The sequence below is a fragment of the Rattus norvegicus genome, chromosome 1 (genome assembly GCF_036323735.1).
Source record: "Rattus norvegicus strain BN/NHsdMcwi chromosome 1, GRCr8, whole genome shotgun sequence".
In the NCBI taxonomy this organism is placed as follows: Eukaryota; Metazoa; Chordata; class Mammalia; order Rodentia; family Muridae; genus Rattus; species Rattus norvegicus.
The window spans coordinates 54,286,115-54,312,164 of NC_086019.1; the positions used below are offsets into that span (position 1 = coordinate 54,286,115).

General features: G+C 44.9%; 1 protein-coding gene across 2 annotated transcripts; it reads right to left on the reverse strand.

Annotated features, from left to right (window-relative positions):
• Positions 1–1,819: 1,819 nt before the first annotated feature.
• On the reverse strand, positions 1,820–25,526 carry MGC94891 (hypothetical protein LOC681210). 2 transcript variants are annotated; one of them, NM_001044277.1, is made up of 10 exons: positions 25,432–25,477; positions 20,767–21,473; positions 19,891–20,013; positions 18,434–18,493; positions 16,622–16,746; positions 12,672–12,730; positions 11,926–12,107; positions 4,688–4,741; positions 4,126–4,187; positions 1,820–2,138 (listed from the first exon to the last, which is right to left on the reverse strand). In NM_001044277.1, the coding sequence occupies exons 1-10, from the start codon at positions 25,460–25,462 to the stop codon at positions 2,057–2,059; spliced, it is 1,485 nt and encodes a 494-aa protein (NP_001037742.2). In that variant the 5' UTR covers positions 25,463–25,477; the 3' UTR covers positions 1,820–2,056. The 2 variants fall into 2 exon arrangements, with proteins under 2 accessions (NP_001037742.2, XP_038946534.1); XM_039090606.2 differs by lacking the exons at positions 1,820–2,138; positions 4,126–4,187; positions 4,688–4,741 and having other exon boundaries at positions 11,934–12,094; positions 25,432–25,526.
• Positions 25,527–26,050: the final 524 nt, after the last annotated feature.

Sequence of the window (26,050 nt, forward strand, 5' to 3'; positions counted from 1 at the left end):
CTGACCATCTCTCCTTCCCTCCCTCCACCCCCTGCCTCTCCTCTCCTCCCTGACCCTCCTCTTCTCTCCCTGCCCCAGTTTATTTTTGTTGCTGTGATAAAATATTGATGACTTAAGAGAAAAAAAGGGTTTATTTTAGCTTGCAGAATATAGTCCATCATTGAGAGAAGTCAAGGCAGGAACTGAAGTGGAGACAAAGGGAGAAGGGGATTGTTGGTTTGTTCATGGCTCACTTGGCCTGTTTTCTCAGATAGCTCAATCCCATATTCACCAGTAATAAGGGAAATGCTCCCACAGACTTTTCTCTCTCTCTCCCCCTCTCAACCTTCCTCCCTCCCTCCTCTCCCCTGCCTCTTCCTCTTCCCCCTGCAATAATCCAAATTAGGATGAGCTCTCTCATGTTCATATCTTGCCACTTACCTTTGATCCTCACATCCTTCCCATGGATGGTCATAGGATTGACTCAATGTCATATCTACACCCCATGCCTACACTAGCATACACCCAAAGAATTGAGAAGAAATCTTTAAGCTTTAAAACTGTCGTGAGGAGCAGAAATGGTTGAGGTATGTATAAGTCACTATGCAAACATTGTAACAAGAACCAAACATGTCATGGTTTGCCCTGGAGTTATCTGTATTTTGATGCTAATTCCACTGCCCCAAGGATAGCTGCCTAGTCTTGTACTCAGGACTCAGATGACTTCACCAGAACCTTCCCCCATTTAAGTTGTAGAGTACAAGTGAGGGCAGGAACAGGATAGAAGAGGAGAAGATGGGAACGGAAGAGAGAGGGAGGGAGAGAGAGAGAGAGAGAGAGAGAGAGAGAGAGAGAGAGAGACCAGTAGACAACATGGAAGGTAATGTTAAGATTCTGTTCTGTGTATTTACAGGTTGTTATTAATGTTCTTAAGGGATGGATGTGTACTGGGCTTTGTATGTTTAGGTGGGCAATTATATCTTATCAATTGGGTCAAAGGTTATTGTGTGGCATGTTCTTTCATATGTAGATTTAAGTGTAATGGAGTGTGGGGCGGCTGGTCTGGGCCACCACGGAGTTGGGATGTGTGTTTCTGGCATGGAAACCTGCCTTGGGAACTAGATAGGTAGAGAGATTGCTGATGGCTCAGAGAGAGGCCTTTGGCAGTGTGATATGGGATGGAGCAGAGCTGGTGAGACGCTTTGCTGACTGAAAATTAAGATATCCAGCAGATATCTTGGGGCATTTCGGTGTAGACCTAGTGGGGATAAAAGACAGCATTTTTATTTTTTATATTTTTACAACAACACAAACATTATTTAGGTACTAATTAGGTATAAATATTAATTAGGAGTAAATACTATTTTTAGGTATTAACTTAGGCACTACTGTTAGGTTTGAGTCTGAAACATTCTCCACAAGCCTGTGTTTCGGGCACTTGTCCCCAGGAGGTGGTACTCTTTGGTGGGGTAGGGGGGATTGGAATCTGCCTGGCTATGGGTAGGAACCGGCACAAGTAGACCTCTACAACTGGACTATACCTGGTTATACCTGTTTCCTCATTCCCATCATGCTCTCTGCTTCCTGGTCAGTGCTGATGTGAGCAATCTCCATCACCCATACCATGTGTGGCAAACAGTGCTGTCCCACCATGAGAGACTGAAACCCCCTGAACTCATGAGCCGAAACAAATCTTTCCTCCCTTCAGTTATTTCTGTCAGGTAACAATGCGGCCACAGCAGTAAGTAGGCAACTAGCTTGGTTGTGACATTTATTTTATTGAATGCATGTGTGGAAACATGCCAGCACATAAACAGAACTGATCTGTATCCCAGCAGGATTAAATTTTCATTTTTATTAAATATTCAAATGTTTCATCCAGTTGAAAGTTACTGAATAAAAGATGAACTAAGGACCGGTACGCACATATAAAGTCAAACGAATCACAATGGAGAACATGTCTGTCAACATACTGAGGACGGTGCACACCCCACACTGATGTAATCAGTGGGAAGGATGACAAGAAGAAACATCTCCATCACCCCATCTGGGTGGTGGGCTGGGAGGTAGAGACTTTCTATGTCATTTTTCCAAGCATTTCAGAGTCGTCCTCGACATCCCCAATATCTGAATGTTCCCTAATGAGATCCCACAGAATCCTTAAAACACACAAGAAAATAAGTGCAATAGATTAGAAGAAAGTTAAACATTGGGGAGAAAGAACAAGTCTAAGTAACCAGGAGGAAAGACTCCTCCAAGCAGACGAGGCTGGATCAACAACTGTTTTCAGCAGTTTCGTTATGAGAGCTTTGGCCTTGAATGCCACAGAGCTTCTCTAGTATTTGGGGTGGGGTGTCCCCTAAAGCACCTTCTGGGCTAATGATACTGTGCAGATGCATGCCTTCTAGCACAGCCAACTTGTCAGGGTGGAAAAGCAGATTCCCAGTGAGGTCTTTGCAACTGTATTATTTTCTTGCTGACTTCTGGCACCATAGGGAGCTGCATTCATTCATTCATAGTCCTCAACCACATGAGAGAGAAAGTGGGTCCCAGAAACTGTGGGTTGTGTTGTGACCTAATGCTAGCCAGTGAGATATGTGAGGAAGTCCCTGGAAAAGGCCACCTCTCTACATCAGGAGATTATATATATATATATATATATATATATATATATATATATATATATATATTACATGTATATGTATACTATACATATACATGTATAACATATATGTATATGCAGATGTAGAAACACATACACACATATATATTACAGCATATATATGTTACACACACACACACACACACACATATATATATATATATATAGAGAGAGAGAGAGAGAGAGAGAGAAGGTATAGATACATATGTGTGGGAGGTATGGGTATGTATACATGTATATATGCCTCAGAGAAGAATCTGTTAGCTATTTATGTGTTTCCCTGGACTGTGGATCTGATGCCTAAAATCAGTCTCGCTGAGAGACCCATGAGGAAGCCCACAGGCATAGATAGTTAGGGAGGCAGGATGATTTGACCATCCACTGATGGCCAGGGATAGTCTCCATGTTGATGCAAACATGCTTCCCAGATTTCAGCCAGTGTGTTTTTCTATTGCTCCATCTCCACAAAGTCATGAGATTTGAACTCAGTGCCAGCCTTCAGAGAGGCGACCACACAAAAGGAGGAGCATGTAACAGATTCTGCAAGCCAACCATTCCACTTTTGATTTTGTATTGCGTTTCGTTTTGTGTGTAGGTACGCACATGCCCAGACATGCACATGTGGGCCCGTGTGGAGGTAGAGGACAGCTTGCAGGAGTCAGGTGTGAATCGAGGATCAAATTCAGGTTAATTAACCTTCAGGATGAGCTCTTTACCTGCTGAGCCTCTCACCGGCCCTCGTTTACTTTTTAAATTCAAAGTCTAGATGTGCTCAGGACTTTTAAAGTTTGTATTATCATTAAAAGTCATGCAAGATGAGTGAAGACTGCCACCAAAAGCCATGTGCTGTTCCCACATTCCTGGTCCCTGCCCCTGAGAATTCAACCCAATCCTTAGCTTCTTCTAAGGAAACTATTCATTCATATACTGGTAGAGGAAGTGTATATGTTGGGGGTCAGGATCTTTAAGTGGTCACCTGCCAAGACAGTTCATGCATTGTTAAAATCAGCACTCACGAAGGCACATATGTCAAAGGGCTGCCAAGCCTCATCTGCTTTCAAGTGGATGGCATCACTCCAATAGCCTTCTAGCGCACTATCTGGAGTAGGGCCAGGAAGATCTCTCGGTGGGTAAAGCTCGTGCCATGCAAATGTAAGGACTAGAGTTCAGATCCCCAGATCCACAGAAATGGCAGGAGGCACAGAGGCAACTTGCCTCTAATCCCAGTCCTCAGAAGGTGAAGACAGGATCCTTGGGGCAGGTCGCCTGTGAGACTAATCAAGTCGGTCTTCTCTGGGTTCAAATGTGAGCCTGCCCCAATGCATAGGGCGGAGAGCAAACGGGGAAGACTCCTTGTTGCCCTGTGCCCTCTGCATTCACATTCACACCTGCACACGTGTGCCCTGGGTATGGGAAAACACAGATACACACACACACACACACACACACACACACACACTTTAAAACACAGTATCTATGCTTACTGTCTTTCCTCTTCGCTGATCTTATTCCTTTTTAGGAGCTGCTTCAAATGGCTTTCAATAACCTGCAGAGTGGAAAAATCCTTTGGTCATCATGATGTTGGTCATATACGGTAACAATGAGGTGCACCATTGACAACTCTAACAGGCATAACACACTGACCACACCGTGCACAGCTTGGAGGCACACAGCCCAGGTGTGCAGAGCTATGACATAAGTGGCAATTGCACGGGTCCTTACTGCTGGCTGCCTTCGTCATCATTCTGCGAGGTAAGGTGTGTGTGTGTGTGTGTGTGTGTGTGTGTGTGTGTGTGTGTGTGTGTAAGTTAGAGAAGCAATTATGAGTGGGGCACATACAGTACAGTTCGTTTTCCTTAATGCAATGCTTACAAGAGACCGGTCATGGGCTGAGGCATGCACAGACAGACAATCCTAACATTGGAGAAAGCTGTCGTTCAAGGAGAAAGCATGTGTGTTTGTGTGGCCGATGACACAGGCAGGCAGACGCTTTGGGAGACACTGGTACAGATGAACACAGGTTTGCATGTTAAAAAGATAACTTACTTTTATTTTCTTCTTTAAGATTCTGTTTGTTGTTTCCAACTTTACAGCTTCGTTCTGAAAGCAAATAGTTTTTTTTTTTTAAAAAGAAACTTAGAAAGAAATGGTTGAGACTTTTTCTCTGTGAAATTAAAATGGCATTATAAGACTGGTGTGGTTTTAATTTTAAGAGTGTTCAATACCACATCATTTTAAAAGAGATACTTACTCAGGGAAGCAAGTAGGTTAACTGCAGATCTTCACTTCTCCCTCAGTCCCTCCAAATCCAATCCCCCAGTATAGTTCCCAGCTTGGCCACAGACCACTTGAAGCAACCTCCCTTTACTCCACCTCCGTCTCCAGTTGGAGATGCTGCCTTCCAAATTTCCTTCCCCTAACCCATCACTTTATCCCAGCCCCCTATTCCAGCAGGCACATCCCTGGAACGATGGAGGCCTCATTCTCTTCCCTGTACCATATCACCTGCTGCAGCCTCCCCTTCCTCTCTGTCCCCATCTCCACCAGATCACACAGATCTCTTCAACATTCCTCCCCATGCATCCTGTTTCTCAGCCCCCAACCTGCCAGCCAAGTCAGAGAAGCCAGTAGGCCAGCTAAACAGGTAGGTGAGCTTCAGGTCCTCACTCTTCTTCCTTTCCTTCTTATCTAATGCCCAGTCTCATCCCCCAGCTCTGTAGAAGACTACCTGTTGTGGCTTCTCCTCATTTTCTGGCCTCATTCCCAGAGGACTAAGAAGATCCTGCCTTTCTTCCTGTGGATCCCCTCTGCCCTACCTCTGTTACTCTACACCCATTCCTAAATGTCAGCTCCCAATACCTAGAAAACACTTTTTACCCATGGCCATACGTATAGTATCCCGGAAGCATTCCCTACCATGCAACATACAGCCACCACACTCTCCTAAGGACCAGAGAGGGACACAGAAACCAAAGAACAAAACCCCTACTCAACAAAGATAAGACCACATATCAGCATCCAGAGTTAGTCTTCCCAAATCCAGATATCTAGGGGCCAGCATAGAAACACAAACAATAGAAATGCCCAGAACAATATGTCTCCACCAGAGCCCAACAACCCTACCACAGCAGGATCTCAGTGAATTGCAACTCAGCTGAAGCACAAGACAAACACCTTGAAATAGCCTTTATGGAAAAACAACAACAACAACAACAATGGAAGGAAATGAACAAAAGGTTAAAGGTTAAAAAGTAGAGATAGAATCAAGAAAGAAAACCCAAACTGAGAGGAATCTGGAAATGAAGGCACATTGCCCAATTAATTTTATAAAGTCACAGGTACACTGGAACTCCAACCATACAGAGAGCCAAAACAGAAAATTAGAGACCAATCTCCTTTATGAACAGAAATGTGAAATTTTTCAATCAAATACTTGCAAACAATAGAAGAATACATAAAAAGAGCATCCATGATCAAGTAGGCTTCATCCTAGAGACCTAGGGATGGTTCAATATGTGAAAAGCAACGGATCTAATCCACTGTATGAACACACTGAAAGAAAAATACCACACAATTATCTCATTAGATGCAAAAAAGGGCTCTGATAAAATTCAACATCCCTTCATGATACAAGTTCTGGAGAGATTAGGGATACGTGGAACATACCTCAACATAATAGAGGCAGTTTACACAATGCTCATAGCCAACACCTATTTAAATGGAGAGAAACTCAGAGCAGTGCCACTAAAACAGAAACAGAATAGGTTGTCCGCTCTCCATATACCTATTCAATGTAGCACTTGGAGGCTTAGCTAGAGTAACCGAGCACTGAGGAGATCAGGGAGAAGCAAGAGGAAAGGAATGAGTCAACGCATCTTTATTGACAGATCATATGATAACTTACCCTAAAAGTTCCATCAGGAAACTCCTAGAGCTGATAGACCCTTTCAGCGAAGTAGTTGGGTAGAAAAAAAAAATCAGTCCTATATACAAATGACTAATAGGCTTAGGAAGACGTCTGGGAAACAACACCTTTCACAATAGCCTCAAATAATATGAAATATTTTGGGGTAACTCTAACCAAACAAGTGAAAAGTTTAATGTTTGTTGTTGTATGATAAAATGTCAAATATTTGAAGAAGGGGATTGGAGAAGGTATCAGAAGATGGAAAGATCTCCCACATTCATGGATCAGTAGGATTAACATAGTAAAACTAGCCATCTTACCAAAAACGATCTAGAGATTCAATGCAATCCTCATCAAAATTTCAACACAATTATTCACAGATCTTGAAAGGATAATTCTCAGCTTCATATGGAAAAACAAAAAAGCCAGCATAGCCAGGACAATCCTAAACAATAAAAAGCAGGCAAACAAATAACAACAGAAACCTACTGGAGGTCTAACCATTCCTGATCTCGTGTTATACTACAAAACTATCGTAACAAAAACATCATGGTATTGGCATATAAGGAAACATGTTTATTAAGGGAATTGAGTTGAAGACCCAGACATAGACCCATGTACCTATGGACACCTGATATTTTTTATGACAACCCAAAAATACACACTGGAAAAAGAAAATAACTTCAACAAATGGTGCTGATCAAACCAGGTGGCTCCATGTAGAAGAATGCAAATAGATCTGTGTTTATCACCCTGTGTAAAACTCAACTGCAAATGGAGCAAAGACCTCAACATAGAACCAGATACACTGAACCTGGTAGAAGAGAAAGTGTAGAATAGCCTTAACACACAGGGGAACTTATTGGCACAGGGAAAGACTTTCTGAACAGAACATTGGCAGCAGAGACACTAAGATTAATGATTAATAAATGAGACCTCATGAAACTGACAAGCTGTTGTAAGGCATGTAGCACTGATATTCAGACAAAGCAGCACCATAGAATGGAAAAGATTTTATCACACACACACACACACACACACACACACACACACGTATATGTAAATGTATACATAAATGTATATGTAAATGTAAATGTGTATGTATATTATATGTATATGCATATGTATATGTATATTTATATGGTAGAGGGTTAATATCCAAAATACATAAAGAACTCAAAAAACTTGATATTAAAAAAAACAACCCATTTAAAACTGGTGTACAGATCTAAACAAATAACTGTCAAAAGGAGAAACTTAAATGGCTGCAAAATATTTAAAGAATGTTCAGGGCTGGAGAGATGGCTCAGCAGTTAAGAGCACTGGCTGCTTTTCCAGAGGTCCTGAGTTCAATTCCCAACAACCACATGGTGGCTCACAACCATCTGTAATGGGATCTGATGCCCTCTTCCGGTGTGTGTGAAGACAGATACAGTGTACTCATACATAAAATAAATAAATAAATTTAAAAAAAAGAAGTCTCTCTCTCTCTCTCTCTCTCTCTCTCTCTCTCTCTCTCTCTCTCCTCTCATATTTAAAAAAAAAAAAAGAATGTTCAACACCCGTAGCCATCAGGGTAATGCAAATCAAAACTACTTTGAGATTTCATCTTATAGCTGTCAGAGTGGCTAAGCTCAATTTTAAAAGCAAGCTCATGCGAGTGAGGTTGTGGAGGAAGAGGACTACTCATCCATTGCTAGTAGGGCTGCAATCTTGTACAGCCACTCTGGAAATCAGCATGGCGGTCCCTCAGGAAGATGGAAATCGATCTACCTCAAGATCTAACTATATCACTCTTGGGCATGTACCCAGAGGATGCTTTACCCTACCATGGAGACACTTGCTCAACCATGTTCATGTCTTTTAACAGAGGAATAGACAAGTAAAATGTGGTACATTTACACAATGGAGTAATATATATATGTATGTATTCATTCATGAAAAGTACAGGTAAATCAATAGAACTAGTAAAAAAGATCATCATGAATGAGGTAACCCAGACCGCAAAAGACAAATACGGTATGTACTCACTTATATGTGCGTACTAGCTGTTAAGACAATGATAACAAACTGACTAGCCATAGAACCACACAGATTAGGTTTGGAATAAGGGACTAAGAGGTACAGGGAGATCTCATTAGGGAAGAGAAGTAGGATGGACAGTTATGGCTGGTTGCAGGGGTAGAACAGGAAGATTAAGCGGAGACAGGGATAGAGAGGAAGGACAAGGGAGGGAGGATGGAGAGAGACAGCTAAAACTAGGGCCACGTGAGGGGCAGCATGGAAACCTAACACTGGAAGCTTCCTAAAATGTATGCATATATGAAAGAGATCTTAATGAAATTGACAGACAATGGGAGAGATGACACACCAGCTGGACATCTCTTGTCACCAAATGAAGTTTTCAGCATGGAAATAGATCCCATCTAATTGAGTTGTTGGCCAAAGGGGTCCCAATGGAAAAACAACTGAAGCTGTTGCCAAGACTAGAAGTCGTTCTCTACAACCTGATGGCAAGGCCTTATAACTACACAACAATTCATTGAACACAGAGAAGTTGAGCTGGTGCCTACACAGAACTTTCATAATTGCATGCTAGTAACTTTGGTACAAGGTACACTGAATGCTACCAAAGGAGAAACACAAGCACCAGCCCAACCACAAACCCTTGGATCTACAGTGCTATTCTTCCTGCAGTATGCTAAGGGAAATAATGCCATGTAGTTGGTGAACGTAACCAGCCGAATATCTAATTTGATTTAAGACCCACTCCAAGGATGAAACCCATACCTGACACTGCTTGGTGACTGAGAACCTGAGACTAGGTAGCCCAGGAACCTGTGGCAAAACCAAACACTACTGTTTATTTTTAAGATGACTCCTAACGGCATTCTGTTACACTCATAGATCAATGCCTTGTTAGGCCATCATTAGAGAGGCTTCCTCCTGCAACAAATGGGAACAAATGCAGAGACCCACAGAAAGGGAATCTGTGGAGAATGAGAGACCTTGGAATACTCAGCCCTAAATGGGGTGGGGGCATCTCCATTAAATCCCTCCCCTCGGGGCTCAGGGAACCATGAGGTAAAAATATAAGAGGTAAAAATGGAGGACACTGAGAAGACAAGACCCTCTAAGTCAACATGACCAGCACACCTATGAACTCACAGGGATGAGGCAAGCCAGTACGGGGCCTGCACAGGTCTGCACCGCTTGAGATTCTAGAACAGATGTGGGAGTGGGCACATGCCACCGATCCCTAACACGGAAGCCAGCTCCAATTGACAACCATTTGCAAAGGAAAATTTAGTTTCCTTCAGGAGAGTTTCAATGGGGAAACAAATCACTCTTAAGGGTAAGCTGCACACCCACAGATAGGTGGCCAAGAGAAAATGAATTCAACGGCATCTTGGAGGTCCCTTGTCTCATAATGTCCTATGGGGGCTCTTTTTTTCTTTTCTCTAATTTTAATTTTTATTTTATCTCATATATATATATATATACACACACACATATATATTTCTTCTTGTTCTCCCTCCTCCTCCTCCTCTTCTTCCTCTTCTTCCTCTTCTTCCTCTTCTTCCTCTTCTTCCTCTTCTTCCTCCTCCTCCTCCTCCTCCTCTTCTTCTTCTTCTTCTTCCTCTTCTTCTTCTTCTTCTTCTTCTTCTTCTTCTTCTTCTTCTTCTTCTTCTTCTTCTTCTTCTTCTTCTTCTTCTTCTTCTTCTTCCTCTTCTTCTTCTTCTTCTTCTTCTTTTCTTTTTAGCCTACAGGTTCTTTATGTACACATTATGGCTTTCAGTTGAGTGTTTCTATGATTCCTGGGTGTGTGAATGAGTGGGTCTCTTCTTGTGCCTTCTCTAGGCCCTTTTCCCTCTCTTTGTTTGTTTTTTCCAGTTGTACTGTGTTGGATTTTGTTTTGTTTTTTTTCTTATTATATGTTATTTCATTATTATCTCATAGTGATGTTTGTTTCTTAGTGAGAGACAAAAAGGAAGTGTATCCAGATGGGGATACAGTGAGGAGCAGAGGGAGGGGAAACCATAATCAGGATGTATTATATGAGAAAAAAATCTATTTCAATAAAAAGAAAAATAAAATGGATATTTAAACCATTAGACATGAGGCACAGTAAATAGGAAAGAGCCTTGAGTCAAACCCTGTAGACACTGAATTACAGAGGAATCCTCAGTGACCTGCAGTTAGAGGGAAAGTGAAATATAAATGTGGAAGCCAGGAGGGGGTCATACTGTTAATCTGGTTCTTGGGAAGCTGAGACTCGGAGTTCACAGTTGTCCTTAGCTATATAGTGACTTTGAGGTCATGTGGGTTATATGAGACCTGTCTCAAAATGACCAGAGAGTTCACATATATGTCACTTTATTTACTTTGCTTTATCATGCTTCGCAAATTTTGCCTCTTACTCTTAGAAACTGGAGGTCTGTGTTGAGCATGTCCAGCAGTTCTATACCATTGAGCATGTAATTTTCTGCCATAGAGTATAGCCATAATTTTACATGCACTGAGAAATTGCATAACTCTTGGAGCCCACTCATTGTGGTATTTGCTTTACTGTGGTGTCTAGAAACCAGTCCACAGCAGCACCAAGGTATGCTTGCATTGAGAAATACTAAATGCAGCCACAGCAGCAATAACAGGGTATTAAGCATGATCTGGTTAAAAGCATTGGAGCTGGAGAGACAGCTTGGCAGATAAGCGCACTTCCTGATCTTCTAGAAGCCCAGACTTCCCAGCACCCATGGCAGGCAGCTCACAAACACCTATTTCAGCTCCAGGGAATACAAGACCCTTTTCTGGCCTGCCTTTGTAAGCACCAGTACACATGGCACACACACACACACACACACACACACACACACACACACACACACAGAGAGAGAGAGAGAGAGAGAGAGAGAGAGAGAGAGAGAGAGAGAGAGAGAGATCCACAAAACAAATAAGTGTAACCAAGAGAGTTGAAAAATGCCAAGGGCACATAAGCTACACTGAGCAGTTACAGGAATGGTGGGCTAATAAGAACCTACAGTCCTATCCATGGTTTAGACAATTTTGTCCTTCTCTGCACCTAATAATTCTTGTTCTGTGTTAAAAAAAAAAAACAAAAAACAAAACAAACAAAAAAAACACAGCACCACTAAAATCCACAGGACTAGCAACAGGAGGTCCTGTTAGGTCACACTCCACAGGGCTCTGTGTCTCCATGTTCCAAAGCTCATGTTCCTGCCGCCTCTGTTCTTGTCTCAGTCAGACCTCCATTGCTCTACATAGGCACTTACCTTTTGAAGTGAGAGCCTATTTTGAACTAAGCTTCGTGGGGTTTTAAGCAAGACAGACATGTTTATGTAGATAATTTGCATACCTCCATGCTTTTAATGCCGTTTTCAGTGATATCCGTCACTCTTGTGTGCACCAGAGTTTCTTTGATCTGTTTCTCAAGCGCTTTAATCTCATCCCATTTTTCAAAGATCTCACATCTCCTCTTCTCCACCCTTTCGATCAGAGTGAGTTGTTTCTCGTCCTGTATTTTCCTACGAGAGAATTCTGGAAATAGTTTGGAAAGCAGTTACTGTGTGCGTTTAGTGTTTCAGCTCTCATTAAGAATGGCGTGTGTAGTGTCATACATGTTACATACAACTGTAGTGTGATTATGTATATATAACATATACAGCTATATAACATATAGCTTAGTGCAACCTAAACATTAATAAAAAATGATGTTCCAGAGAAATAGGGTATCCTTTTCTTGATGTATTCATAAGTCTGTAAGTATCCTGATGCCTACTTTTGCAGAAACTGGGCTAGATGGGGAGGCTGGTTGTGAATGATGACCAGAATCTCTTCCGGTTGCTTTCTAACAGTGCATACTAGCAAGAAACTTCATGAAAATGATGGCGCGGCGGGGGGCGGGGGTAGTTGTCCTGGGGAGACTCACGTGAACACGAAGGGTTGGTTCAGGTTGAAGGAGAATCTGCCAAAGCCTGAGGAGCTTGAGGTGGGAGCGTGAACAGGAATTAGGAAGGTGCATGGCATGGGGAGCAGAGGAAGGTGTATCAAGACACCCAGAGAAGACACAAGAAGGGCAGCAGGCAGCTGGGAAGTGCTCACCTGCCTTCTCCTTAGCAGACTGGAGCAATAAGCTCTCGGCCTCCAGCTCATTTCTGAGTCTTAAAAATCAATAGAAAAATGATCATGAAACAGCAACTCCGCTTAGGCCTTGTTGATTCTGTCCATTTTATAGCATGAATTCTCTCTCTCTCTCTCTCTCTCTCTCTCTCTCTCTCTCTGTATGTGTGTGTGTGTACTTATGTGTGTAGTTATGTATGTTTGTGTATTATGTGTGCATGTGTATATGTGTGTATCTTTATGTGTGTATGTCTGTGTGTATGTGTATGTATATATGTGTATGTGTATATGTGTGTATGTGTATGCATGTATATGTTTATGTGTGTGCATTTGTGTGTATATGTGTATATGTTTGTGTATGTATGTGCATGTGCATATAGGGTGTGTATGTGTGTATATGTGTGCATGTGTATATATATGTGTGTATATGTGTGTACATGTGTGTGTGTGTGTGTGTGTGTGTGTGTATACACTTGTGTATTCCATTTCAAAGATGCCAATAACACACATACCCTGGAGGGCAGAGGTTGATTTCAAGTATTTTCCTTAATCTCTCTCCACCTTATACTTTGAGGCAGGGTCTCTCACTTGAGTCCTGAGCTTGCTATTCAGCCAGTCTTGCTAACCAGCCTCATCGGGGGATCCTGTTTCCACTTCAGACATCTATTTACAGGGGAACCACCACATCTAACCTGGATTACATGGGTGCTGGGGATCTATGCTGTCATCCTTAGACTTTTGTAAGACATGTTCTCCCTAAGGGGTCACCCTCCAGCCGCAGCACCACAGTCTTTTAACTCACTGAGACATGCACACTGATTGTCAAACTTTCCAACGCAAAATGCACTCTAAAGATGGCTATAAGGAGCCCAATCCAGTCCAGTCACCAAGGAAAGACACCCTCTCACTAAGATTGCATATAGACCATTAAAGTTCATTAATTAAACACAAATGAAGGATTAACAAGATGGCTCAGTGGCTAAAGATGCTTAACCACCCAAGTTCAATCCACATGGTAAAGGGGGAGACCTGACACCCATAAACTGTCCTCTGACCTCCATACATACACTGTGTCACATACACACCCACACACATGCACATAGAAAGAAAGGAGGGAGGTGGGAAGAGGAGGGAGGGGGAAGGAAAATGGAGAGATGGCTTGGTGGCTGAAGTGCTTGCTGTGCAGCCAGGAGGACTCGAGTGTGATCCCCAACGTCCCTGTGGAAAGCACACACCTGCAATCCTCACACTTGGAGGAGGAAACAAGAAGACCCCAGGACTCAGTGGTTAATCAGTCCAGCCAACTGGTAAGCTCCAGATTCAGTGAGAAACTGTCTCAAAAATAGGGGAAAAAGTGACAGAAGATACCCAGTATTTATTTCTTGCCTCCGTATAGGCAGGCACATTAACTGTCATCCACACTCACATGTAAATCTGCACACCTACAGCACACATATAATGAAGGCAAAAAAAAAAAAAACCTTACAGTTTTCAGTCTGAGACCAACCACAAATCAAGGGACCCTAGAACTGGTGTGGGGGTGCCTGCAGCAGTGCCCCCTCTGCGCCTTTGCAGACATCCCAAAGAGAGAATTTACAAAGGCTACCATGTCCGACTGAAAGTAAGTTACAAGAAATAGAGAAAAAAAAGATCAAATGAGTCCTGAAGGCTCGCTGCATTTTTTCTCAGTATCAAAGCCAGCAGGACTGAATATCTTATGCCCCCTTTATTTCAGAAGGATTCTGGCAGGTGCTGCGTGTACCCAGGGGATTGCTCTGCTCTGTCTGAAGATGACAGCACAGATGGCTGAAAGCCACGCATCTGCACAGTGGGTAATAGTTTAATACTTCCACACATTCTAGACTGGGGTCTTAGTGGGTTGAACGGACACCGCGGTATGTAAATTTGGAGGGTGTAGTCTTCTGAGGTCTTCTGCATGGCCTGCTCTTACACATTACGTATTCTTTATTCTGTTGTTCAGTGTTTCCTCTTTCAAAACCTCAGCTCTATGTGGTTGTATTTTGCTTGCTTATCTGTCGTCTCTACCAGCTTTCAGTCTCCTCTCAGTTCTGCCCCCATGGTTGCTGTGTCTGCTCTTGGCCTGCTATGGATACCTTGTATTCTCGCCCAAAACGATTCTTGATCTCACCATGCTTCAGCTCCCATCTGTGGTCTATTTCTTACTCTGTTAGCTACTTCCTTTGTTAGTTGTGTCACATCTTATTTGGTTGTTGTCTTGATTTCTGTGCTTAAGCTTTTACCCTTCTGCCTTGTGGTTGTTTTCATGTCCTGAGATGTTCTTCTGAGAACATCTAGTTGATACCTATTCCCTTGAAATTATTATCAACATGACCAGATCATCACCACTACCATTATCCTCCTCACCACCACCACCATCATCACCATCATCATCCTCACAACTACCATCATCATCACCATCATTACCATCACCACCACGACCATCATCATCACCACCACCATCATCACCATTATCATTACCATCATCGCTAAGCTCCTCTTCCTCCTCATTGTCACCACCACCACCATCATCACCATCACTATTATTCTCCCCTTCCTCCCCCTCCTCCTCAACACCACCATAATCATTGACGCCACCACGGCCAAGTCTCTATGCTCCATTCGTCAGGTGCACTGTGTTCCTGTGCTTGGTGGAGTTTTCCTCCTCCTTCCCAAGTGACTTCATTCAGTTCTTAGCCTTCTCCTGGCTCCACCCCTATCTTGCTCTCTGAAGCAGCAGATGGGTGGTGGAGATTGGCGATGTTTCTATTTTCAGTTTCTAACTTTGGATGCTTTGGCAGTGAAATCTTAAATTTCTTGAATGTGAGTCTGACTTACACAACAGCCTTGAGGTAGAATCGTTGAATCACCAGCTCTCTGCTCTTACCGTCTCCTCCTTACCCTACAGCCTTCTGGAACGATCTCACAGGAAACAGCTAAAAACATGAACCTGCAGAGTACTCTGCAGTGACTCATTGGTCATTGTGATTTCCTGAGCATGGCCGATATGCTTAGAGGCTACCCTAGAGCTCCAGCCAGACACATGCTGCATGACGCTCTGGGGCAGACCCTGCCCATTCGTTCCCCACATCTCTCTCTTCCTCCTAGCCAAGTATACATAGTTTGTAATGTTCTGATCCTCCCATTGTCCCCAGGGGATGTTGCCTTCTCTGGGATTCATACATAACGAATGTCCATCTTATGACCTTTCTGTTACTTCTCTCTGTCTGACCTGACCACACCCTTGGACCTAAGTCCTCTAGCCAGAACCTCTAAGAGAATGAAATGGACACTTCAGACAAGAGCAGCACAAATACTGAGAGAGGGACACATGGCTACAAGGGGGACACTTGGCCTAAGCCTGAGGAAGTGTCACCTACAAGGTTCAATGTGACCATCTATAACCAATCCTTCAGGTTCATGGTGGCCACTCTTTGAGAGAACTTTAGTGCAAACTAAAGCGAATGGTGATGCTTTCTCCCTTTGGTTCCACACTGATAACAGGCTCACATTTTTGCTTCTTAGAACAGTTTTTGTTGGGTCAGTTTAGAATTGCTCTAGTCTTTTATACGTTAGTAACTTCACTCTGTATAACTGCGCAGAGCTGTTACAGAATGTTCTAGGTTAGAATCAGAAGGCTGTCTCCAGTCCTGCCACTCTCTGTCCCATCAGAAAGTCCTCATGGCGGATCCTTCAGAGACCTCCAAGAGTTTGCCATCAGGGCAGTCTACTTGGTCCACCGTAGTCATATGCAGCTGCTTACAGAAGAGCTCAGGTTAATGGGAAGACATTGGTGCAGTTAGCACACCACATAAGCCAATGCAGGAAAAGTGTGGATACTGCTCAGTCAGAGTCTTAAGGTTGTGTGGTGTATCAACTGAAACTTTACCAGAATCCTATGGCTGGGGCCTTACCTGTCATTGTGCTCCAGAGCTGCCAGGGCAGCATGCTGGAGCTTCCTCAGACGCTCCTTGGCTTGAGCAATGTCGCTGCTGTGCACAGGGCTCTTCTCCAACCCCTTGACTTCAGCCAGGAGCCGCTACCGGAAACAAAGCACACAAAGGATAAGGTGGTCAAGTAGGACGACCTGGCCGGGATGTTATTTACATATGGCTCAGGTGTTCTGGGGTAAATTGTGAATTCTGACTAAATTGGTGCATTGGGAGGGCTGGAGGGAAGCAAGAATAATGGCAAAGTTCCAAGTAAAATAATTTCCACAATAGCTTAAGACTTTCATTTTTCTGAGAATTCTTAAGAATAACACGGGTTTCACGGTTTCTTTGTAGAGTTGGGTTGAGGAAACACAGTGGGTAAAGGGCTGTGTGCATCATTATTAATTATTTCAAATGTGTGAGAGATGATCCTAATCACCAGTCTTTATGTGGACATAAAGACATGAGGGGCTCATGCTGGATAACACCAGCTCAGGCTGGTGGCCTCTGCCTCAGTAAGTGATCCTCTGGGCTTCGGGAATAGGAAGAGGAGCTCTGGACGCCTGCCAGCTCCCCCATTTTGATGCTTGATTGAGGTGTAGAGATGAATTTTCCTTTTCTGCTCCACCGCAAAGTAAGGAGCACTGAATCTGTGACTTCAGGCGCTGCTCAGTCCTCTGAGTGAGGGGCCGCTTTTACTATTTAGCATCTGTCCATCTATCCGTCTGTTTACTTACTTATCATCTATTGATCCACCCATCAATCCACTATTTATTTATCTATTTATTTAATGTTTATGTATAGGGGAATGTTGCCTGCATATATGTCAGTGCACCACATGCATGTGCAGTGTCTGTGAATGTCAGAAGAGGGTATCAGGTCCCCTGGAACTGGCATTACAGATGGTTGTGAGCCACCAATGAGGATGCTGGGAACTGAACCTGAGTCCTCTGTAAGAGCAGCCAATGCCTTAATTGCTGCGCTACCTCTCCATGTTTATTGTCTTATAACATGGAAAGTCTCAGAAGACAGGATGCAATGCCCATGTGGTTTTTTCATCAAAATGCAATTTAGAACTGAATTTATGTGCTACGGTTTGGTGGTTGTTGTTGGTTTATATTTTGTTGTTGCTGTTGTTGTTGGGGGGTTGTTTTTTTGTCATATAAAGTAAGAAATTATACCCTCTACTCAGAAGATAGAGGTACTAATCTCAAGGTATCAGGTTCTTGGAGCTTTTGGAGCTCTCTGTCATGCCCATGGGACATTCCCTACGAGAACACTGCATGCTGACCCATTGACCCATTGACCCATTGACCCATTGACCCACTGACCCGCTGACCCACACTTTTCCACTGAGACTGATGCTAAAGCTATCATCAGTTACATGAGGAGCCAGCGATCTGTACTGTGGCTCTGGGGCACCTGCTGTCACCATCTACCCAATCTAAGTGACAAGATGCTATTTTCTGGTAATCACTGTAGAACCATTTATGTTTCTGGACATGTGTAGTGGCAATGGTTAGGAGTGACACAGTGCTGTTTTAATGTTCAGGCCAGATCCTTACCCAGAGTACTTTAGCTTGATATGAGAATCATTCCTTTAAGAAAAGAAAAGAAGAGAAGAAAAAAGAAAAGAAAAAGAAAAGAAAAGAAAAGAAGAGAAGAGAAGGGAAAAGAAACACCAGCCACTTTGCCTGACAGAGAAACAAATGGAGCTTCCTGGGTTGAGAGTCTCCTGAGGTACAAATCCATGAACATGCAGGTTCTCTTCAGGTCCTTCCTGATGATTATTACCTGATACTGTGCAGTGGGCTGTGAATCCAGGAGAGCTGCCATGTAGAGTTCATATTCATCCTGAGTAAATACACATACAAAATACACGACAATGTCACCCAGGCTCATGTATGGGAGTGGGATACATGAAAACAGATACTCATGTGCATGGGCAGCCATATGTGTATGCAGGGGCCAGAGGCTGACATCACGTGTCTTCTTCTGTCACTCCCCACCACACGTCTGCTCACAGGCCGCCTAGACTTGCTGGCCAGCAAGCCGGGCTCCCCCTGTGTCTCTGCCTTGTCCCAGTACTATGCTTACAGTGTTACCACAATACCCGGCTTCTTTACGGGAGCTGGAGGTTGAGAATCTGAGACTTGTGCTTACTCACTGAGCACTTTATGCACTGAGCCATCTCCCTAGGCCCAAGGATGATCTTTTTTTTTACATGACTAAATCACATAGGCATTAAAGATGTCTGTTAACTTCAAACACTAACCCTAACTCTGTATATGAACTGTTTCTGCAATATGCTCGAACATATATGCACAAACTTACAAAACTGAGTTGTTGTTGAATCCTAACTTGACTACCAGCTACTGATCAGTTCAAGCTCCTATTGTAAAAATCCTTGACAGGTATCCAACAGTTCCCCTGCCGTGTGCAGTTCTGAGACCTGCTGCTGCTGAGATGGCCAGGGTCCTGGGAGCTAAGCAGCACACAGCCCTCATTACCCATCTCTTGTCGTTGGGGAAATCAGACCACAGTATAGGTTTTGGGGTGGTTTAGATAAGAATTGTTGCCCACAGGCTCCTGTATTTGAACACGTATGGAGTCTTTAGTTGGTCATGCCTTACAGGAGGAAGTGAGCCAGTGAAGGCGGGCTTTGAGCATGTATAGCTCGGCCCTACTTCCTGTTATTGCTCTTCTTCCTGTGCATGGGTTAAACTTTGATCAACCAGCTTCCTGCTTCTGCTGCTATGTCTCCCCTGCCTGTTGCTACAGCTCCCGCCACGATGGTCTTTATCCTTCCGGAACCATAAACTAAAATAAACACTTCTATCCGTATCTTGCTTTTAGGTTGGGTGTTTTATCATGGCGACAGAAAATTAACTGATACAGGCTTTGAACAACTTCACTTTCAAACTGGATTCCACACGTTCTGGACTCGTGGCTGGGAAGCTCTGGTGGGAAATCATGGGGGCCGAGCAGCAAGTTAACTCAGTGCTCACTTCACGCAGTTCACATGACTGACAAGGCAGTGAGTGGATCCCCATGAGTCTCTCTGACTGACGCCTTCCTCTGTGGAATGGCGAATGTAATTTCTGTGAGGCACAAGCTGCTGCTGCTGATGGTGGTGTGTGTGTGTGTTGGGGGGTGCCTGTGCATGTGCACGTGCATGCAGCTGTGCGTGCACGGCTTCATGCTTGCCATGGACAGTTCTCGACCATCCTGTAGAAAATGTGTGTAATTACCTTAACCTCTTTCAGGAGATCCCCGAAGATCAAAGAGCTGTTGCAAATATCCTCAAAGATTTCCCCAAAGACCTGCAACCTGTTGAACTGCTGGGGGTTGCAGGTGCATATCTTCTGGAGCTCCTAGAGGGAAGACGGAGAGTCAGTTCCTGGAATCGGCTTCTCTTGGAACACTCTGTCCCTCTGAGAAATCAATTGGAAAAGGCCACCCAGGCACTGGGCTCTGCAGAGAGGCTGGCAAATCTGGGGGCCTCTGATTCCCTTCCAATGGCTGCTAAGAGCCAGGTCACTGTGTGTGTTTGCTTCGGTCCCATTTTCTTTATCCAGCCCTGCTTGCTGCGCTCAGAGGCTCGTTCTCTACCCCTCCCCCACACTGCCCTGACACACACCCTCAAGACCCTTCCCTTTCCCACAGTGTACTTAGGTCCAAAACCTGGGTTCTGGCTCTCTGACCCGTACATGGCTCTTTTTCTCTCCTCTACCAAACTCTTCCCAAAGTGTGCTGCCCTAGTCAGTAAGGTTCCCTTTCAGTCACTTCACTCATCACAGCCCCCACCTATCATTTCTAACCCAACAGCCTCTGCGCCATCTCTTGCCCAGTTTCTTCTCTCCCATCTTCTATAAGAGGTAAAGGAGACATTCTTCTGGAGTCCAGACACAATAATCCCATAGCTGCCCCATCAGTCACGGAGTACTGCTGGCCATGAATTCAGCACCAGTTTACCCCTGTCAGATGTCACCTTATTGACCATGCTGGGTGTTAAAAGCACCGGCAGCTTTGTTGCATTCTGCCTGGACACCTGACTGAGGTACCTCAGGATGAGTCAGGGCCCGTGAGCCCCATGTTGACAGCATCACAGATTCCCTTCTCCTTACCTCCTTCAGTCTGTTCTCGTGGTTCACAGCCACCTTACTGCCTGTAAAGTCATACTTCAGGAGATCATCTTTTACCAGCACTTCTTTTTGGAAACTCAGGAACTTCTTGTATCTGTCCGATTTTGTTATACCAGCTAGGTAGGAGTTGACGTACTGATACACGTCCCTGCCTGGGGCGGACCTGGAGCACTGGCGGCTGGATACCGCCTCTGGGTATCTGAGTACTTTCACTTCGGGCAGCCTGAGCTCTTCCTTCATGTGTGTTTCCCGAGAAAACACGTGTCTTTCCTGTAGTTCCTCTTCCCCGTCTTTCTGTGGAATCGTGGAGGAGTCCCCTTCGAGGGCAAGGGAGGACTGCACCTGCGGGTTCAGGTACCTGAACAGCGGCGTATTCCGAATGTCATTGGGATGCAGGGCTGTGTTCACTGTAAAGCGGACCCAAGCGTCCTTCATCTCTGCTACATGCTTGTTTCTGGAGACAGAGACCGGGGGTGCGGAAGTGGTGGGTTTCTCCCATGACCTGTTTGCATTGCGCCAGTGCTGGAAAATGATCTCTGGTGGCTTGTAGAGCGTCTTGGGGTTCAGGTGTCCTGATGTGTACACATAGATGTCCTTCCTGTGGTCCCTCTGGATTTGGGACAGGAGTTTCCTCAAGTTGCATAGAGTCTTAACACCCGGTGTCTCACAATGCTTCCACTTTAGGTAAACTGCTCGGGAGAGGGCAAAAATACAACCGTGAGGCTCCTGCAACCACGGAAAGGCAGTGCTGTTGCATGCCTGTCATAGAAAAGGGGGGTCTGCAAAGAGGGTAAGAAAATAGCACCCGGTGTTGTTCTTATAAGTCCAAGACACCTGTGACTGCCTCAGGTGTAGGGGAGTAGAGAGACACCCCAGGTTCTCTTATAAGCATAAAACTCACAACCCTGCAAGACCAATGTGCTGGATAATCTAAATTTGTCAATGGGACACAACATTCAATTGCCTGTGAAGGGACTCTCAGGCAGGGATGGCCCATGTCAGGTCAGCCTTAAGGGGACATCTGTGCAGGGTTGTTTTCATGCACCCTAAGGCATCATTTTCTGCCACAAATACAGAGTCCACAGATATCTATAACACCAGAGGCATAACTTCTGAGAGGGTCCTGGGGTTTATAAACAAATAAACCCCTTCTGAAAGATTGGCGCCTCACTTGCCCCACAGCCACGGAGACTCAGGCTCCAGGTGGTAGGCCAGGCTTGCCTGAGTTTTGAGGAGCAGCTTAAATCTAAGCTCTCAGGATGTCCCTATAGAGCCATCATTTGTCATAGCTGGAAGTCCTCAGGATGAGCCCATCTGTAAGTGCACAACCATCTAGAGGAGGGATGCTGGGATGCTTATGAGACCCTTCCAGGCCTACCCTTAATGTGGCAGAGCTGATGGCTAAGTACAGCTCTTCACCAGCTGTTGGACTAATCTTATGGTATGGTCACGTGAGCTCAGGGAGACAGGATGAATGGGGACTTTCAGAACCTATGCAGTTCTACAACATGTGCCCAGTCCTGGTCTAAAAACATCGTCTGGAGAGTCAGGACACACCCTGGGATGAACAGGAGGCCAGCAGTAACTTCCTACTAGTTCACAGTAGCCACAGAGTGTGCCAGCCAGGTCCACAGAGCTCTAAGCTTCAAGTACTCTGTTCTGGCATTGCAAGACCAGAACCCAGGATTAGAAGCCTCAGGGAATCTCTCTCAGATTTACGCTCATTGTCAGAATCCCCATCTTGCTGCAGCAGGGCTGAGCCTCCCTCTGACATCCCATGGCTGGCCAGGTAGCTCTCCCCTCATTTTATCTGACTTGGAGCCCTACATCTCTGAGGAGTGATGACTTCCCACCCTTTGATTCTAGTCAGCAGGCTCCTATGAGGCTAGGTTGTCTTGGGCCCATGGGACAGGGACATCACCAAAGCCCCTCCATCTTGTCTTTGTCCCTGGGAGTGATGCCTGGGGTCACACCAGGCGCTGAATAAGCTCTGACCATCTCGGGATTTTGTCCCTTTAGGGATGCAGTCAAACCTAGCTCCAGTCAGCCTTAGGTCACGTGAGTGACCGTGGCTGGATGGTGAAGCAAAAACTTCGGGGAATGGAATTTTTAAGACTCCCCCCACTGATCAGCTTAGCACTTCAAAGAAGCGCCCTTGTCAATTGATAAAATATCAATGTGACTCTTATCAAAACTGATAGTCCTGCATTTCATCCAACACATGAACAGCAAAAGCAGGGAAAATGAGTGCCACCAACTGTGGGAAGCCTCATGCTGCTTCAGTGAGGCTTTTCTATTAGCACAGAGGCTTTCCACCTCCCTAACCCCGAGACCCTTTAATACAGTTCCTCACGCTCTGATGACCCCCAAACGTAAATGTATTTAGTGGCTGCTTCATAACTGTAACATTGCGACTGTTATGAATGGAATGGAAATATCTAATATGCAGGAGATCTGATAGGACACCTCTGCGCAAGGATCGCTCAGCCACCGAAGGCGGAAACCCACGGGTTGAGAAGCACTGGCTTCGCCGGGGTTTTCCACAACTTGCATGAGAGTTGGCAAAGTCAGATCCCATTCTCTCATCCTCTCTGCCAGGTTCGTACACTACCTGCCACAGGCTCTGTTCCAACTGTGCGTAGTCAGACCCTAGCGGTCTGCGCCTCTCACTGTGTCTGCCCAACTCCCAAAGACAAGGAAGCTTGTCAGGGACAGTTCCCTCACAAATGACCTGAAAACAAATCGGCTTTGAGGAAAAGCAAGATTTTTTTTAAAAAAAAGACTGTTGATGAGGAAAGCATAGCTTCAGGGTTGATGAACAAAATGTGTATTAAATTAAATACCTGAAATATTTTATCATTTATTACTTATATATCATTTATTACTTTGTTTTTATCGTTTGATATGGTATTTTTTAGACATGTATCTTTTGGGGATGCAAACAGCCACCTTTAACCTGGAGATCAGTTTGGACCCAATTTCTCAACCCAACCAGCCTCCGATTTTATTTCTGTTTCCATGAGCAGCATTCCGGCGAGCCCGTGGAGCAAGAATGAGAAAGCACTTGGGACACGGTGAAAGATCTGTGCTCCGTGGTCACCAAGGGAGTGGAAAATTGCAGCGAACGTGTAGAACAAAATAAAGACACAAAGTGGAGGCCCTTCTCCCTGTCCTAACATCAAGGCAGCGCGGGCAGCTGAAGTGAGTGCGTGGGTGTAAACAGCAAAGCCCTGGGATCAGGTGACCTACACGGAATCAGGAGCATGTGCACCTGTGATGCGGTCAGCTCTCTCTGGTTCACTCCAGGGCCCCTCGCTGCTCACAAAGCAGAGTGGGTCTTCCCACCTCGGCCCATTTAAGAAAACCCCTCAGGGTATGACCACAGGGCACCCTCATCTAGATAATTTCTTCGGAGAGTTCCTTCTTGGATTCTATTTTGTGTCAGGTTGATAATCAAAGATAACTCTCACCTTGGTGTCTGTATTCTAGGATGTTATAGGAGGGATACCTCCTTCCAAGGTACTGACCAACACACAGATGCTCACCATACATGCAAAAACTAGACCAGCCACAGAAGGGTCATAAAAATGCAGGCTCCAGAAGGCTCAGCAGATCCTAGTCTCCAGTGTACCTCAGCAGACATGAGCCAAGAGACCATATCTCCCAGCATATGTCCTGCCAATGCCCTGACTCTGATCCTAGTGGGTGTTGTGTGTCCAGCACGCTGGCCGACCTGGCTAAGCACAACTGAGGCTGTACCAGTTAGCCTTGTCACTCTCAAGGGACATCTGCAGTGGAGCCAGCATCCCCTCAGTGGGTGTGGACACAGACACGGGGGTTGGTCGTGCACTGGGACATCAGACTTGCAACCTGCTTGGTGCCACTACCTCTAGCAATGGTCCCTAAGTGATCTCTGCCACTGGATGGTGGTGGCGTCACTCAGAGGTGGACTGTTAGGTTGTTAGGCTTATTTCACATGAGTTATCCCCCACACACACTTCTTATGATGTACGGACAATAAACTATGTATTCGAAACAGACACCTGTCTGCTTGCCTCTCTGACCTGTAAGTCACATTTCAAGAGAGTGGTGTGGTACAGGAAGTTTCGCAAAGCTCTCAGCTTTAAAGCAGAAAGCACTGAACTAGTATAGTGAGCTCCTTCATCTCTTTCCCTCCAAGGTACTTACCAACACACACATCCTATAACACAGACACTGAGGTGGTAGTTATTTTTTATTATCAGCCTGACAAAATAGAATCTAGGAAATAACTCTCAAAAGTAGTAGTTTAGATGAAGTTTTCCTGTGGCCATGCCCTGAGGGGTTTTCTTAAATGGGCTGAGGAGGTGAAAACCCTCTCTGTTTTGTGAGCAGCAGGGCCCTGGAGTAAAAGGAAAGTGAGCGGAGTGGAGTACTGGTGCGCATGCGTTCTTTGCTCTGTTTCTGGTTGTAGACAGAGGTAGCCAACTTCCTTAAGCTTCTGAAGGGTCTAAGAGTCTCTGGGTCCAAGCAAACCCTCCTGATCCTGGAGCTGACCTTCCGCCACCAGAAAGGTTTTTATTTTCAAAGCCGCTTCTGAGAAACCAGCTTTCCCAGTCAAACATCAACTGGGCCAGACAAATACTAAAATCGAGGCAGACCACTTACAATCAGGTTCCAGATCCTTTGCCATCGCCATCACCCATCTGATCGCTAGCTGCCAACGGAAGCTGCAGTTGCCTCGGAAACAGTAAACATTCCTAGCCCCGCCCCCACGGTGTAACTCCGGGACCGGGCCACAAGGTGGCAGAATAACAGAATAGCCAGGAGTAGGCCCACCTCTCCTCCGCTAAGCCTGGGAACTCTGGAGGGATGCTCGCTGGCTTTACTTTGCAAAACAAAACTAGGCAGACTCATTACAGAGCGCGTGGAACAAAAGATAACTCACCCTTGCGGTGTCCCCAGTGAATGCTGCAGTCCTTGGTTCTAGCCCAGAGCACAGAGGACGCTAAAGAAGAGGGTTGTAGTTAAGGAACACGCGATAGGGCCAGCAACTGAGATCCTAGAGTTCAGGCAGGAAGGGAAAAACTCTGATTTGCACAAGGCATGTGCTAGTAAAAGCGGCACTTCCCCCACCTCTGAAAAGTGTTAATCTTTTTTATTTCTACAGTCAAAACAGAATTCTTCCAAGTCATGACTTAATGTCGATGCAATCGTTCTAGTCCAGGGTCGAATATGTGTCGGTCCTTAAGAATACAGTAAAACCCATACTCCCTCCTATTGTTTA